Source organism: Vombatus ursinus, unplaced genomic scaffold (genome assembly GCF_900497805.2).
Source record: "Vombatus ursinus unplaced genomic scaffold, bare-nosed wombat genome assembly UNPS02014768.1, whole genome shotgun sequence".
In the NCBI taxonomy this organism is placed as follows: domain Eukaryota; kingdom Metazoa; phylum Chordata; class Mammalia; order Diprotodontia; family Vombatidae; genus Vombatus; species Vombatus ursinus.
The window spans coordinates 11018052-11031601 of NW_020954546.1; the positions used below are offsets into that span (position 1 = coordinate 11018052).

Genomic DNA, 13550 nt, shown 5'->3' on the forward strand with positions numbered 1-13550 from the left:
TGTGTGTGTGTGTGTGTGTGTGTGTGTGTGTGTGTGTGTGTGTGTGTGTGTGTGTGTGTTGTATTTTCCTCCCCTTTAAAATAACTAGGGTGGTCCTGGCATACTCAGTATCTAGACAGCTTTTCATCAGTCGCTCATCAGCATGCTAATTGCTGTATAACTAATTATGCCCTGAATTCCAGTTGATTTTCTTAATGAGACAGCTGGGTTAATTATGTAATCGTATGATTACATTAGCCTAGAGTGCCCTGGCAAAAAGTAATGCATCCAGTAATGTGATGTCATTGCATGAGCGTATTCACAAGGGCCGTATTCATCGTCTGTCTAATGACAGGGGCAGGCAACATTACCCACAATGCTCTCTGTGTCAACAGTTACATCAAATTTATTAAAATCTGCCTTTTCTGCCTATAGGCCATGTGGAGAACCATCTAATGGCAAATTCCAAAGTTTGAATCCTTACTTTCGTCGTAGGGGTGGGGTGGGGTGGCTGGCAGCGCCATCTTGTTGGTTTCTAAAGATTATGGCAGCTATTACCTGATTGTTGGGTGAGAGTGCAGTGTTTTCTTTGGGTCAGCCTTTTAATTCTCTTTTAGGACGCCATATAAACTCTTGTGAAGTTTAGCAAAGACATGCTTCTTTCTTTGGAGAATGCTTTTATAGGTTGTTGGACATCACCACTGTTTGGTTTTCATTGAGGCACGCCAAAGCTCATTTATAATGAGCTCTGGATCCCAAAATGAGCACTAAACGGTTATTGCCGGTTGCTCCAAATTGAAATGATCTGCATTTAGATGATTTTATATGAGGACAGTTGGCAAGAAGTCAGGCTCTGAATTTGGACTCGGCATGATTTGGCAGCTGCCCCAGTTCTGTGCCTCATTTTACCTATCCGTAAAGTGCCATCATCCAGTACATCATAGATACTAGTGTTTACGACCCTGACTGACTGTTGGAATTATTTGGAGAGGATATTGATTTAACTTAGGCCAAGCCACCATAGGCAACAGCAATGATCATTTGCTGGTTTATCAATAGGTTCTTGGAATCCTGTGGTGCATTATTAGGTGGAGTTTTTCTTCAAAGTTCTGCAGCTATTTCCCTTTTCCCAATTAACTTTGTATCAATTTGGTGAATATCTACATATGTATATCTGTACTGTTAGTCGGTTTTTAGTCATGTCTAACTCTCCGTGACCGTGTTTGAGGTTTTCTTGGCAGAGATACTGGAGTGGTTTGCCATTTCCCTCTCCAGCTCATTTTATGGATGAGGAAACTGAGGCAAATAGAGTTAAGTGACTTGCACAGGGTCACACACAGGTAGTATGTGTCTGAGGCCAGATTTGAATGCAGGAAGATGAGTCTTCCTGAATCCAGGCCAAGCACTTTATCTACTGCACAACCTATCTGCCCCATATGTACATCTGCCCTGAGGGCAGGGATTATTTTGCTTTTTATCTCTGTACCCCAGCACATAGTACAATGCCTGGCACATAGTAGGTGCTCAATAAATGTTTGTTGATGGAATTATCAGATGACTGTAAACCCCTTTGCAAGTTGTGAGTGTCCTATGAATGGTGACTAGGAACCACGTCCTTCTGATTGTAATGGCCTTGAAAAGTGGGAGTTATAGGATTTTGCCCATCCGTGATGTTTTGTTTTTTTTTGAAGGGGAGTGTTAAGTTACCTCCCTAACATCATTGAGTAAATAAAACTGCTGAGATCTAAGGACTGTAAAATTTGGAATGAGACATAACAATCCTTGTGTGAGGTTTAAATGGCATTGGAAATAATTAACGAGACAAAAAGCTGCGATTTCCCAAGATTAGCATGCAGGTTGGGGTTTGGCGTGCAGAAATTCATTGTTTTGGTCTCTAGCCCAAACATGCTAGAGTCATTATATTGTCATGGGGTAATTAGCTGTTCCTTTAATACCAGTAATAAAAATTAAGCCCAAGATGTGCTGGAGCACCGCCTTTTACATATCCCCAAACAATATTCCAGTGCTCTAAGCCCTTAGTCACTCAGCCACCTGCACTGGTCGAAGGCATGGAGGTGATGGAATGTTTACTTCATTCTTCATCCCAGGACGAGTTTTGCTGCTTCAGTATTCACCTTTAATAGAGCTGATCTAAATATACATGTCATGATGAATGATTATAAGATTGCAGGAATTTTCATTTACAATATAATGCTTCTTAGAGATTGAAAATTGGATGGGAGGTCCAGTTCCTGCTCACTTTGTGGCCTCCCTCTTATTTCTAGATGTCACTAAAGTCCCTGTGGATTTCAGCTTGGGAGACCTTGGTTTATTTGAAGCAGACACGGGGTCTTCTGGGGATCTTGGCCTTTAAAAATGAATGGACGGGGAAAACTTGTTGATAGAAATTTTAAACGTAGAGGGCGCTATACAAGCACAGTCTTTTTATAAATACAATTTATATTGGCAAGTGCAGTGCGAGAGCAAAACTTAATAGAATTTTGTACAAGAGCAGCGGGTCGGATTTTGGCCTCTTTTCCTCACCCCTTGTTTTAACTTTCAGTTGCAGCCCTCAATGAAAGAGGCTGAGGGTGCTCAAACCTGTTGGGCTCCTCACCCAACCTCAGAGCTGGGGGTTCTGTGAGAAGACTGACATAAGAAATATTGAGAATGTGGTCGTTCCACTTCAGTTAGACATCTAGAGGATGGCTTTTCCAGTTCCCCCCAGCTATTAGTAGGTGGTGGATTTGCCCTTCTTGGAGGCCTCTTGTTGGGTACCTGAATTATAGCAGGAATTCTTTCAGATACGGGTTGGACAAGATTTCCTCTGAGGTCTTTTCCAGTCCCTGGATTGTGTGGTTCCTTAACATCTACTAGTAACACTCTGAGGACTCACCTTGTAGAGAGCTCCATGAGAAGACTTGAAAAATATGATTTAATATAAATATTTTGATGCAGATTAAAATAATAAGGAAAAGCCATAAATAAGAAGGTGACATAGTTATAAACCGTATGTCCAGGAAAAAAATGAGCAGCCCTGAAGATTTTGCCTTACAGAGAATGTTGAGCCCTACGTTGTTGGTGGATATGCTAGTTACAAACCGCAGCCCCCTTCTTCTGATTCTGGCTCGGCATAGCCCAGCAACATTCTTCTATAAACTCTCAAAGGCACTGGCATATTGAAGAACACATGGGCTTGTGGTTAATGTGTTAACCTAGGTACAATAGACTTATTATTTGTTTCCAGGAACCGAGGGTGGTCTGAAAAATTAATGACTACAGTGTTTGAAAATTAAGTGAACTCCCTAATATATATTCTTGTTGATCCACTGAGTTGGGTGTTTAGCATTCCTCAACAGGAGACTAAATCTTTGCCGTCATTTCCCCGGTGATGTTGGCGCCCATACGAGAAATGTATTCAATAATCTTTTATAAGCCCGGTGGACTCCAGCATTCTACGACTCAGACTGAGGCTGAGAATTCCAAAGGAAACACCCCGTCGGTGCCCAGCAGGTGGATTGTAATTGCCTTTTAGGCAGCAGAAGAAAAACGATCGAGTCTAGACGCTAGCAGAACATTTAAAGGGTTTCTAATTTGTGCTGAATTAATGGTAAAGGCAAAAACGTAAGATTAAGTGCTGTAAAAATCTATGGATATTGGTTCTAATTTCATTTTAAAATTTGTTTTCTGTAAGTAAATCTGATTGTAGATGCCACATAGAATTTGCATCAAAAGCTAGCATCCCCAACTCATTATATATTGATTGAGACCCAGCCCAGACACTGTCATCGTGCTCATTTGTGACGTTTGTGGCGACAACGAGGGTGATAATTGGGAGCAGCTGCCAAAGGTCCCCTGGCCTAGGGTGACCTGTCAGGGGCTTGTGGCTTAACTCAAGCTAGGCCAACAAGTGGGCTCTGTGGCGGGGGCTGAGTGAGTAATTGGTCCAGTGACCAAAAGGGACATCTTCTCTCTAATTTGTCGAAAGTACTTGATTCCTCACCTCCCTGAGGGTTGCTCACCCTGTCAGAGGCCCAGTCCCCAGTACTTCACAGTTTGACTTAATACTCTGTCCTTCATTACCAAAGCAGAGCGGGATGGAAAGGTCAGCCTGATGCCTTCATAATCACGACCTTTGTAAAGCCACAGTATTCGCCATCGTTTGGAGTGAGTTTTCCCTTGGTGTCTTCTAAAAATCTGTGGAAACTTGAGGCCCCGTTGTGCGGCCTCAGAGGGATCCACCTCCCCCACCCCAAGCCACCTCCCACCCTCCTTGGGACTCAGGATGCATTAGCATTTCTCTGCTGTTTTTTGTGCCGCTGCCGTCAGGTGTGTTTGTCTTTTAATTGGCATCCAAGAATGGAAATCCTGCTCTTGAATTGCCATGTGATAATAGTTGTGCTGCAAACCCTTTAACTCAGCTCTGAAGCAAGACATTTGTGTGTCCAGCGCGGCCTCCTGGGATTGGCCCACAGCAGCCTCGTAAGCTGTCACCGGAATATATGTGCCTTCTCTCAAAATAAATACCTTTGCACCGCGGAGCAGAACCGTCTGGCACTAAGAGTATATGCATTTTTTTTAACGATAGGAGGGTGCCCCATTGTGTGGGGCGCCTGCGGCTACCCCCTACATCACCTACCCCTCTCTGGGCTCCTCTGGATCAGCAGCTCATTTTGCTCCCCAAGGGAAGCCCTGACTCTGAGGTACTCAGTTGTAATGGCAGGGAAGGTGGGGTGCTGAGCTGCCGCTCCTTTGTCCAGCAAAGCGAGGAAGCCTCCCACGGCTCCACATAGTGTCTGCTGACCTCCTGAGGGAGGTCTTTTCGGTGGGGGAGGCCCCCCAGCCACAGCAGGGTTTCCCTAGCACCTCTAGCTCCCCACCTGATGGTGGCCACAGAGGGTTCCACAGTCCAAGCCAATCCTTCTCTTTGCTTCCCTCTACAGATCCGGTCCCAGCCCTGGACCTCGGGCAGCAGCTCCAGCTCAAGGTCCAGCGCATGCATGATATTGAAACCGAAAACCAGAAGCTAAGGGAGACCCTGGAGGAATACAATAAAGAGTTTGCTGAAGTGAAAAATCAAGGTAGGCTGGACCCCGGCACTCTTCGTGGGCGCTTTTTGGGCCCTTAAGTGCCCGTCTAGGACTGTTGAGACGAGCCTTAATTGTGTTTCATTAAGTCCAGGTGGGGCCGTTGAAGGGAGGTGGTGATGACCCTTTGCATTTCACAGCCACTCCTCTCCCACTCTGTCCGGGAGCTGGGTGCGATTTTATGGCCTCCTGACAGGATGGATCAGGAGTCCTTTCAAATGCTTCCTCTATCATGGGGTGATAGGATCTGCCTTGGCCTCGAGGCAGGCACCACCTGTCAGAGTGCCAGCCGCTGATCAAAGGATTCCAGCCAGTAAGTCATTGAATAATTACTGCAGATACATTAAGGCTTTGGACTCATCCTCGGCCTGTCTGTGTGTTTAAGCACTGCAGTTCCTTGTTCATGTCGCCGGCTCATGATTAATTCAGCAGAAGCATCTTCTCGGTGCCGCTGCCCAGCCATCAACAAGTCCAGGAGGAGCTCAGCTTCTTTCCTGGACAAATGGTTTTTGGTTTTTCTTCCTTTTAAAAAACATAACAAACCAACAAACTCAACTTTCCTGCACTGGAAAACAAAATGTACTCGCTTAGAAACCCACTGCCCCTTTTCCCAGAAGGCTTGTTGTTTCCCTGTCCAAATGATAGTGCTCGATGATGGGGCCAGGTTTGTTTGGGGTTGCTGCTGGTTTGGGTTTTGGGTTTTTTCCAGCCAGCTCAGGGCAGGGGCTCATTGGGCTGGGGAGAGGCTGGGAAAGAGGAGAGAAGACGCGTTGTTTTGCTTCTTTTGTTTGGCATGGATGGATTACCTTTAGGACTCAAGTATCTTCAAAAAAGATTTTAAGAAAAACTGATGAAGCTGTATCTCTTAGATTTCAGACTTTAGATTCTGGGCAGGGGTGTTACCCCAAATACCAAGAACAGTGCTCCTTTGCCTCCTGCTGTGTATTCCTCCCGCTGCTGAGACACTTTTCTGAAGCACGTGTCCGGCTACATTTCTTTGCTTTCCTTCTCAAGACCCTTTGGAGGCTCCCCTGTTTTCTCAAGGGTAAAATACAAATTCCTCAGTTTGACATTTAAAGTCTTTCACAGCGTGACACTAGCCTACCCTTCCAGATTTATTTCATATTATCTCCATGGCATAGTGGATAGAGCTCCAGTCCTGGAGTAAGGAAGAACTTAGTTCAGATCTGGCCTCAGACATTTACTAGATGTGTGACCCTGGGCAACTCACTTCACTTCCACCTGCCTCGGTTGCCTCATCAATAAAAACAGGATAACAGTAGCACCTATCTCCCAGAGTTGTGATGATCAGATGAGATAATACTTATAAAGTGCTTCTCATGCCTGGCACGTAGTAGACACTGTATAGATGTTAGCTATTATTATCATCATTGTCGCAATATTCTTGCCCCTTGACACATGCTATGTTCCAGCCTACCCATTCTATTTGCTGTTCTGGGAATGCATTACTCCTTGAATACTTTCTTGAATTCCTTGTTTCCTTCAAGGATCAGTTCATGTGCCACCACTGGTGGGGACCCTTTGGTATTCTCTGCTTCCATATTATACTATGAGATGTAGTGAATAGAGAGCCAGCCTCAGAGGCAGGAAGATATCTGCTCAGGGCATAGGCTGGGCCATCCTGAGGAAGTCACTTAATTTCTCGTCATCTCAGGCAACTTTCTAAAACCAAAGTGCAGAAGTTTCAGATCTACCTTGATAGGTGCCACTGGTTTCCTCCAGTGAAGTCACAAGTCCATAAAACTAAATTAGGAATGATGCCAACGGGAGCTCCTGAGGTGGTAGAGATGGGGGCGCCTGTGCAGTGCAGGACCCGCTCTGTAGAAGGTAGTCATGGCCCGGTTCCCTTGAGATGCTCATGGGGGCTACGTGTGTCTGGTAGACCAGAAATACCGAAAGAAGGGGAAATGCCCATCTCCTATTTCTTTCCCCCAGAAACTCTCCAGATGGTTTTTCCTGTAAGTAAAACTTGATCCTTCTTTTGGCCAAGAAAGGACCTCTCTGGGCCTCAGTTTACTCACATGTAAAATGAGGGAGTTAGCTCCTGTGGCCCCCAAGGTCCTCAGCTCCAGTCCATGATCTGAGGATCTTTCCTGTGAGACTGAGGAAGCTGCTGTCACTTTTCCAGATCCCAGTTTCCTCACCTGTCAAAGGAGTGCGGAGTGACCTCTCAGGTGCCTTCCAGCTCTCCAGCTGTGATCACACGATGAACTTCCTGGGTTCATAGACTAAGCCTGAATTGCTTGTCAAGTCCTCGTTCCCAGTTGTGCTGATAGAAGGTGTACATATGGAATTGCTGTTGCTCATTTCCCATCCAGGGCTCTGGGGGTGCAGATGTTGGCAGGCCATACTGGGCCTTCCTGGCCGGCTCCCTGGACTGGGGGAAGTGGAATCTACTTGGCTTTTCTCCTTCCTACCACAGTTGCCTCTTTCTCCAACTTCTCTCAGGGGACACTTCCAGTTTCTCCCCATCTTCGCCTTTCCCCCAATGCCGGCCCCGTTTTCATTGGTTACGTTACAGCAGCTCTGCCCGCCCTTGCGTCTTGATTGGTGAACTTTGACACTCAGCAAGATGGCTGTGAAAGTGCATCTTGGAGCTTCTTACGGCTGGTGGCCTTCCTGCCGCTATACTCACTCCTGTGTCATTGGGGAGCTCAGGGGGAGCCCAGCCAGCCCAGACATCTCCCACGTTCAGAAAAACGAATTCAACCGGTGGAAGGCACCACCATCCAAACACCACTGCTGTCTTCTTGAGCGCAGCATTAGGAACCAGCCAGGCTCATCTTGTCCTAAGCAGAGAGTGAAGCCCACGCTCAGACTGTATTAATCTAGAGGGGGCTAATTTAAGACTCATCGATAAGATGATATTATATTTTACCATTGATTTTTTTTTCCTCTGCTTGTATTAGAGAAACCTGTGTTCTCCTTCCCAGCAAAATCCATTGATCCTGCTCAACCTAAACGCTTAAAGTTCAATTTAACATTTAGGGAGTAAAAGGTCTCCAAAGGGACTCATAGCCATTGATTTTCTGTCAGAGTCGAAGAGGGAAGGCTTCCAACGCAGGGAGCAGGCCGGCTGCTCGGCCTCCAGCTGATTCTAGAGCGTGCAGAGCAGGCCTGGCAGGACTGGCAGCCTCTCTCTAACCTGAGTGTTCCCCTCTCCTTTCCAGAGGTCACGATCAAAGCACTTAAAGAGAAAATCCGAGAATATGAGCAGACCCTGAAGAACCAAGCAGAGAACATAGCTCTTGAGAAGGAGCAGAAGTTACAAAATGACTTTGCAGAGAAGGAGAGGTGAGTGTGTGTGTATGTGTGCGTGTGCACTTGTGCATGTGCCTGTGTGTGTGTGTGTATGTGTGCACACGCCTAGTAGGGCAGGGGGCCTGGCCTCCTACGTGCTGTTACCAGGAGACTCTTCCTTGGGCTGAGGAAGGGAGTTACTCAGCCGTTGGCTCTCTCTGGTTTTTCATACAGAGTCATTTGCCGGCTAACTTTGACACTCAGCAAGGCAGCTGTGAAAGCAAATCTGGAGAAACCAGACCAGGTCATGAATGAAAATTCTGCAAGCTCCTGAGGGCCCCTCTTAGCCTCCCTTTCTTTTTTGGGGGGCGTCGGGACAGCCTATAGAGCATGGTGCCAGCAGTCAGATCGCTTCCCCTTTGCTGATGGGTCCTGAAGGGCATGAATCTTGGCCACATTTTCCCATAATTCCACCATAAATTGAAATTTATATAGAATAGCAGTTTCCTCATAGTTATTTCATTGCAGTAAGCTCTGGGACTGAGGTCGACCTCTGGATTTTGATGACATTTCTCTTCCAGTAAATCAGAGCACAATTCACTTGTGTGTGCCCAGCTCAGAACAGGCTAGGACCCTCTTGTAGTTTTCGCCTGTTTGCCTTAATGCTCGACCTTTCAAGTATGTAGTACACTTGAGTTAGTTCTGGGTCTGGAGTGAGTTAGTCACTGTGTTGATGGAAGTGGGGGAGGGGTGCCGTGTGTGTTTGTGTGTGTGTGTGTCTCTGTGTCTGTGTGTCTGTTTGGGGTGGGGGGAGCTTGTGTGTGAGTTATTGAATTTGATCCATGTTTTCCCACCCACTCACAGATGAAAGAAGGAAGGGGGAATTGTTTTTAAAAGTAACCATTTTTCAGGGGTTCCTAACCTGGGGATGGCATCAATGAAGGGTTGTTTTAGCTTCCTACTTTTCAGTATAATTGGATTCCTTTGTGATCTGTTGTAATTCTGAGGGAGGGGATCCATAGGCTTCCCTAAAGCCAAAGGGACTATGATGCAGAAATGCTTAAGAGCCCCTGATTTCATGGAATGGAGATTTGTATTTCCTCATATCAAAAGAGCTGAATTGTAGAAGCTGCTAAAAATTACATAAATTTGAATTTTTTAAAAAAAAAACCCTCACACAAACCCAAAACTTATCCCTTAACTTGATTGAGTGACATGAAATATTTTTAACTACTTGATTAAAAGGAAAACGTATCATTAGATTAAGACTGACACCCTGCCCAATCCAGGGAACTGCACATACAACATATGTGTTGGAGAAACTGGAGTTCAGCTCCCCAAGAAAATGGAGTGATTCTCCTGAAAGTCCAGATTGATTCCCATGGATTCCATTCCCTTGATACCTAACTGACAACCGGGAGGCGGGGGCTACTTTGGGCAGACCACAGTTTTCCTTGGACGTTTGTTCCGAATGAAGGCATTCAAAATTATGTGTGCTTGGGACGGCATCTGTTGTGAAGCCCAAATGCAAGTTGTGGAGACAGGAATCCCAGAAGCTCGCCAGGCCAGTGGAAACACAGGTCTAGACAAAAAGGAAGGAAGGAAGAAAGGGAGGGAGGAAGACAAAAAATGGAAGGGAGTTGGAGTAAGTGTCTCCTAATGGTTCCCTCTCTTCTTGCTCTGACATTGGGTCCACATGGATATGTCAGCGAAAGACTGTCAAAGGGACAGTCTGATTAGAGAACTTTTATTTGTAAACAAATTGTCATTAATATGTTTTGTTTTTATGCCACCTACACGTCTGAATGTTTCCCCAACTCCACATTGCCCAAGAACCATACATTATTTAAAAGAAGAAGAAATAATAATAATAATAATAATAAGGGGGAGGAGCCAGTTCAGCACCCGGCCTATCTAAAAAGTGTGGCATTGTATGTATTGTTACATACCTGTAGTCCCCCACCTCTCCAGAGAAGGGAGGGGACCTTCTCATATGCTTCAAGTCATTAATGGATATGCAAATTAAAACAGCTCTCAAATTTAGCCCCAGGAAATTGGCAAAGGTGACTTATATTAAACAGGCAACACTGGAGGCCAAGAGCTCCAGGGATTGGAAGTCCAAGAACTGGAGTTAGGATTCTGACTGCCTCGCCTCCCTGATCAGCTTGGTCCTCATGGCATCCCACCTCTGCCCAGGTCCTTCCATCATATGGTCTCTGCTCGTTCCGTTGCAATAGCAGGGCTGGGAATGTGTTATCTAAACTAGACTCCGTAAGCCCTCACCCCAGATAAGGAAGGAAGAGTGCTGAGATGTATGGCTGTGGGAGGGGGATCAGGAATCCCCCCAGGCCATCCTGATAAGAGCCATCTTACCGGCCACCACTTGCTTCCCTGGGTTGGCAAGTTCTTTGTCCTGGGGCTCACCTGGGATGACAGTGGGCACAGAAGCAAGTTTTTAAACCGAGGCCTGGCTTTTCAAAAACAGGTTCTGTTAGGCCAAGCTCACATCCCGATGGCTTCCTCCACAAGTAAGCTGCCCCACGCCTCGTATGGGGCAGTTGGCAACCCAGAGCATGCAGGCGCATTGTTAAAATCATTAATGAGCAGGCCTCCCACCGTAAAAGACAATGGGCTGGTGTGCTGATTTCCTGCAGGTATCTTGTAGTGGGGGCTGTTGCCAGCTGCATGATTGCAGTTGAGATAGCTGATCACTGCAGCTCACACGCACACCATGCATTCACACTGGTAAACGTGATCACCAATTTGGCTTCATTCTCTTCCTTTTTTCAGAAAGTTGCAAGAAACACAGATGTCTACCGCCTCCAAGCTGGAGGAAGCAGAACATAAAGTTCAAACTTTGCAAACAGGTTTGCTCTTTTATTTCCCTTAAACTTAGATTCGTGCTCTGATGGGGGGGGGGGGGGGTCTGGGAAAAGAGCAGAAATGATGTCTCCCTTGCCCTCTATTAAGAGTCTAAAGCCTTTCCTACCAGTGGAAGGCTTTGGCATTAATCCTCCCCTTCACCCCACCTTCAAGGAGTTGCCATGAAAAGTCAGATGGAAAGTTCACAGCCCATGTCCCTTGGCAGACGGGTGTGCCCACGCTTCCCACTGGTGCGCATTCCCCCTTGGTAGGAACTGAACAGAGACCTGCTGCGGTCCCTCTTCGATCCCTGGATGATGTCACTGCCTTCCCCGGTGGCCGCGCCCGGCTCCAGGTGGTGCCCTTTCTTCTTCTTGAAAAACTTGGGGCATGCCATGCTTGACTCTGTGTTGGATCTGCCATGTGAACCATCAGCTCCTTATGGGAAGGGGCTGCTCCTTTGGGTCACATATCCCCAGTACCTGGCACATAGGAGAAGCTTCATTTGCGTCTGCCGAATGTAACTGCACTTAATTGCAAGCATTTCCAGTAAAGATTAAACTGAGCTTTAATACAGAGGTGGGACAGCCCCTCCTTCCATATTCACTCCCCTCGTCCCCCAGGAACCATGTGATTCTTTCTGCCCTTATGCCAATGACTCTATGGTTAACTCTCTGAAAAGGATGCTGGGAGAGAGAGCAGATGTCCTGCTGGCAGGAAGACCCGGGTTCAGATCCTGCCTCTGACATGATTGGCTTTGTGACCATGGGCAAGTCCTCTAACCTCTCTGAGCCTAGGTCTTCCTCCATCTAAAATGGGGAAAATAAAAACTGTAAATAGGCCCCTTTCGGCTTGGTTCTGAGGAGCGGAAGAGATGGCTCACACAATGCCTCTGTGGCCCGTCAGGTGGGACGTGAATGTCTGTGATTGCCGTCATCACCGTCAGCGCTGTTTTTTGAGTGGCCAGGATTCTGATTTTACTTAATTCTTTGAATGGATAAATTGGGCTTCACCACAGACAGGCAAACGTCAATGTCACCACAAGAAAGCCTGTACGAAGGCTGTGCCCCAACAGAGGGGTAACCCGAAATAGGAACTGGGACCGGCTGAGCTGGGATCTATGCGTGCCCTCACCGCCCCTGGTTTGTTGTGGTCTACTGGTCACTGGTTACCTTGTTGTCCTCACTTAGAGATTTGTAACTGTTTTCTGGATTTTCCTTTTGCTCATCCTGGCTTGCTTCTGCATCACTTCATATTGTGTCTTTCCATGTTGATCAGAGTTTTTTATATTTGTCATTTCATGCAGTGTAACAGTATTTATTCCATTACATCCATCCGGGCTGGTTTGGTAAAGCCTTTCCCCCCTCATTAGGTACATGGTTTGTTTCCAGTTTTTGACTTTATCGACTAAGTACTGTCAGTATTTTTATATAGATAGTTCTCTATCTATCTTTTTCTCTCCCTTCTTCCTCCCCTCTCCCCTACCTCCTTGGCATATAAGCCCAGTCATGAGCGGGATCACCAAATAAAAGAGTGTGAATCATTTTGTACGTTTTCATGAATTGTTCCAAATTGTCTTCCAAAACAATTTGATAATATATTACCTGTGGCAACAAAACTCCAGTTGCTATGAATTAGGCTTCAGGAAACTGCTCATAGCAAGGCTTTAACAGTTTGAAGAAGCTCTCTCCAGAAAGGTGATGTGAAATTTTTTTCATAGTTTATTTTTAAAATATGATAGATAATGACTTGTATACTAGTGCCAGTGCAACTAGACTTGCTTTGTAACTATGTTTAAGTTAAATTAATTTCAGTTCATAAAATGCTCTAACTTTTCCATCCCCCCTTCTAAGAGGCTCCATCAGGATTCTAGTCCCTTCTCCATCAATTTTCCTCATATGTGGAAGACCTAACTAATTAAATGTTCAAGGATAGGTAGGATTATATAGTCAAAGGGACAATACTCCCTAAATGTACATATTTGACACAATGTCAAGTCAAAATACCAAGAGTTTTCTCTGTAGTGCTGGCTAAAATCATAATTTCCATGAAAAAAAAGTAGAAAAGACTATAAAAGAATAGACTGGGGGGAGGGGAATCTGATGAGGGTGACTTTGCATGACTAAACTTTAAAACATATTACAAAGCATTTCTCATCAAAATTATCTGATACTAGGGAAAATAAAGAAATAACTCAGTACAAGAGAATAAATACTCTAGACGTTCAATCAAATATTTATTCAGAATTAGTGATTGATTTATATAATGTGAAAAGTGGGTTTGTTAAAATGAGATTCATTATTCAACAAATGTAATTGGGAAATTTGGGTTGCGAAGCAGTGAGAAATGTATTGAGATGTC

The 13550-nt window shown here is 45.5% G+C and overlaps 1 protein-coding gene across 9 annotated transcripts in view; it reads left to right on the forward strand.

Annotated features, from left to right (window-relative positions):
• CUX1 (cut like homeobox 1) overlaps positions 1-13550 on the forward strand; it is a 467724-nt gene that overhangs the window by 268501 nt on the left and 185673 nt on the right. For all 9 annotated transcript variants that reach the window (XM_027861836.1, XM_027861837.1, XM_027861840.1 and 6 more), the window contains exons 5-7: positions 4923-5060; positions 8258-8381; positions 11118-11194. In XM_027861836.1, the coding sequence (XP_027717637.1) occupies positions 4923-5060; positions 8258-8381; positions 11118-11194 (339 nt within the window). The remainder of the gene's footprint in view (positions 1-4922; positions 5061-8257; positions 8382-11117; positions 11195-13550) is intronic.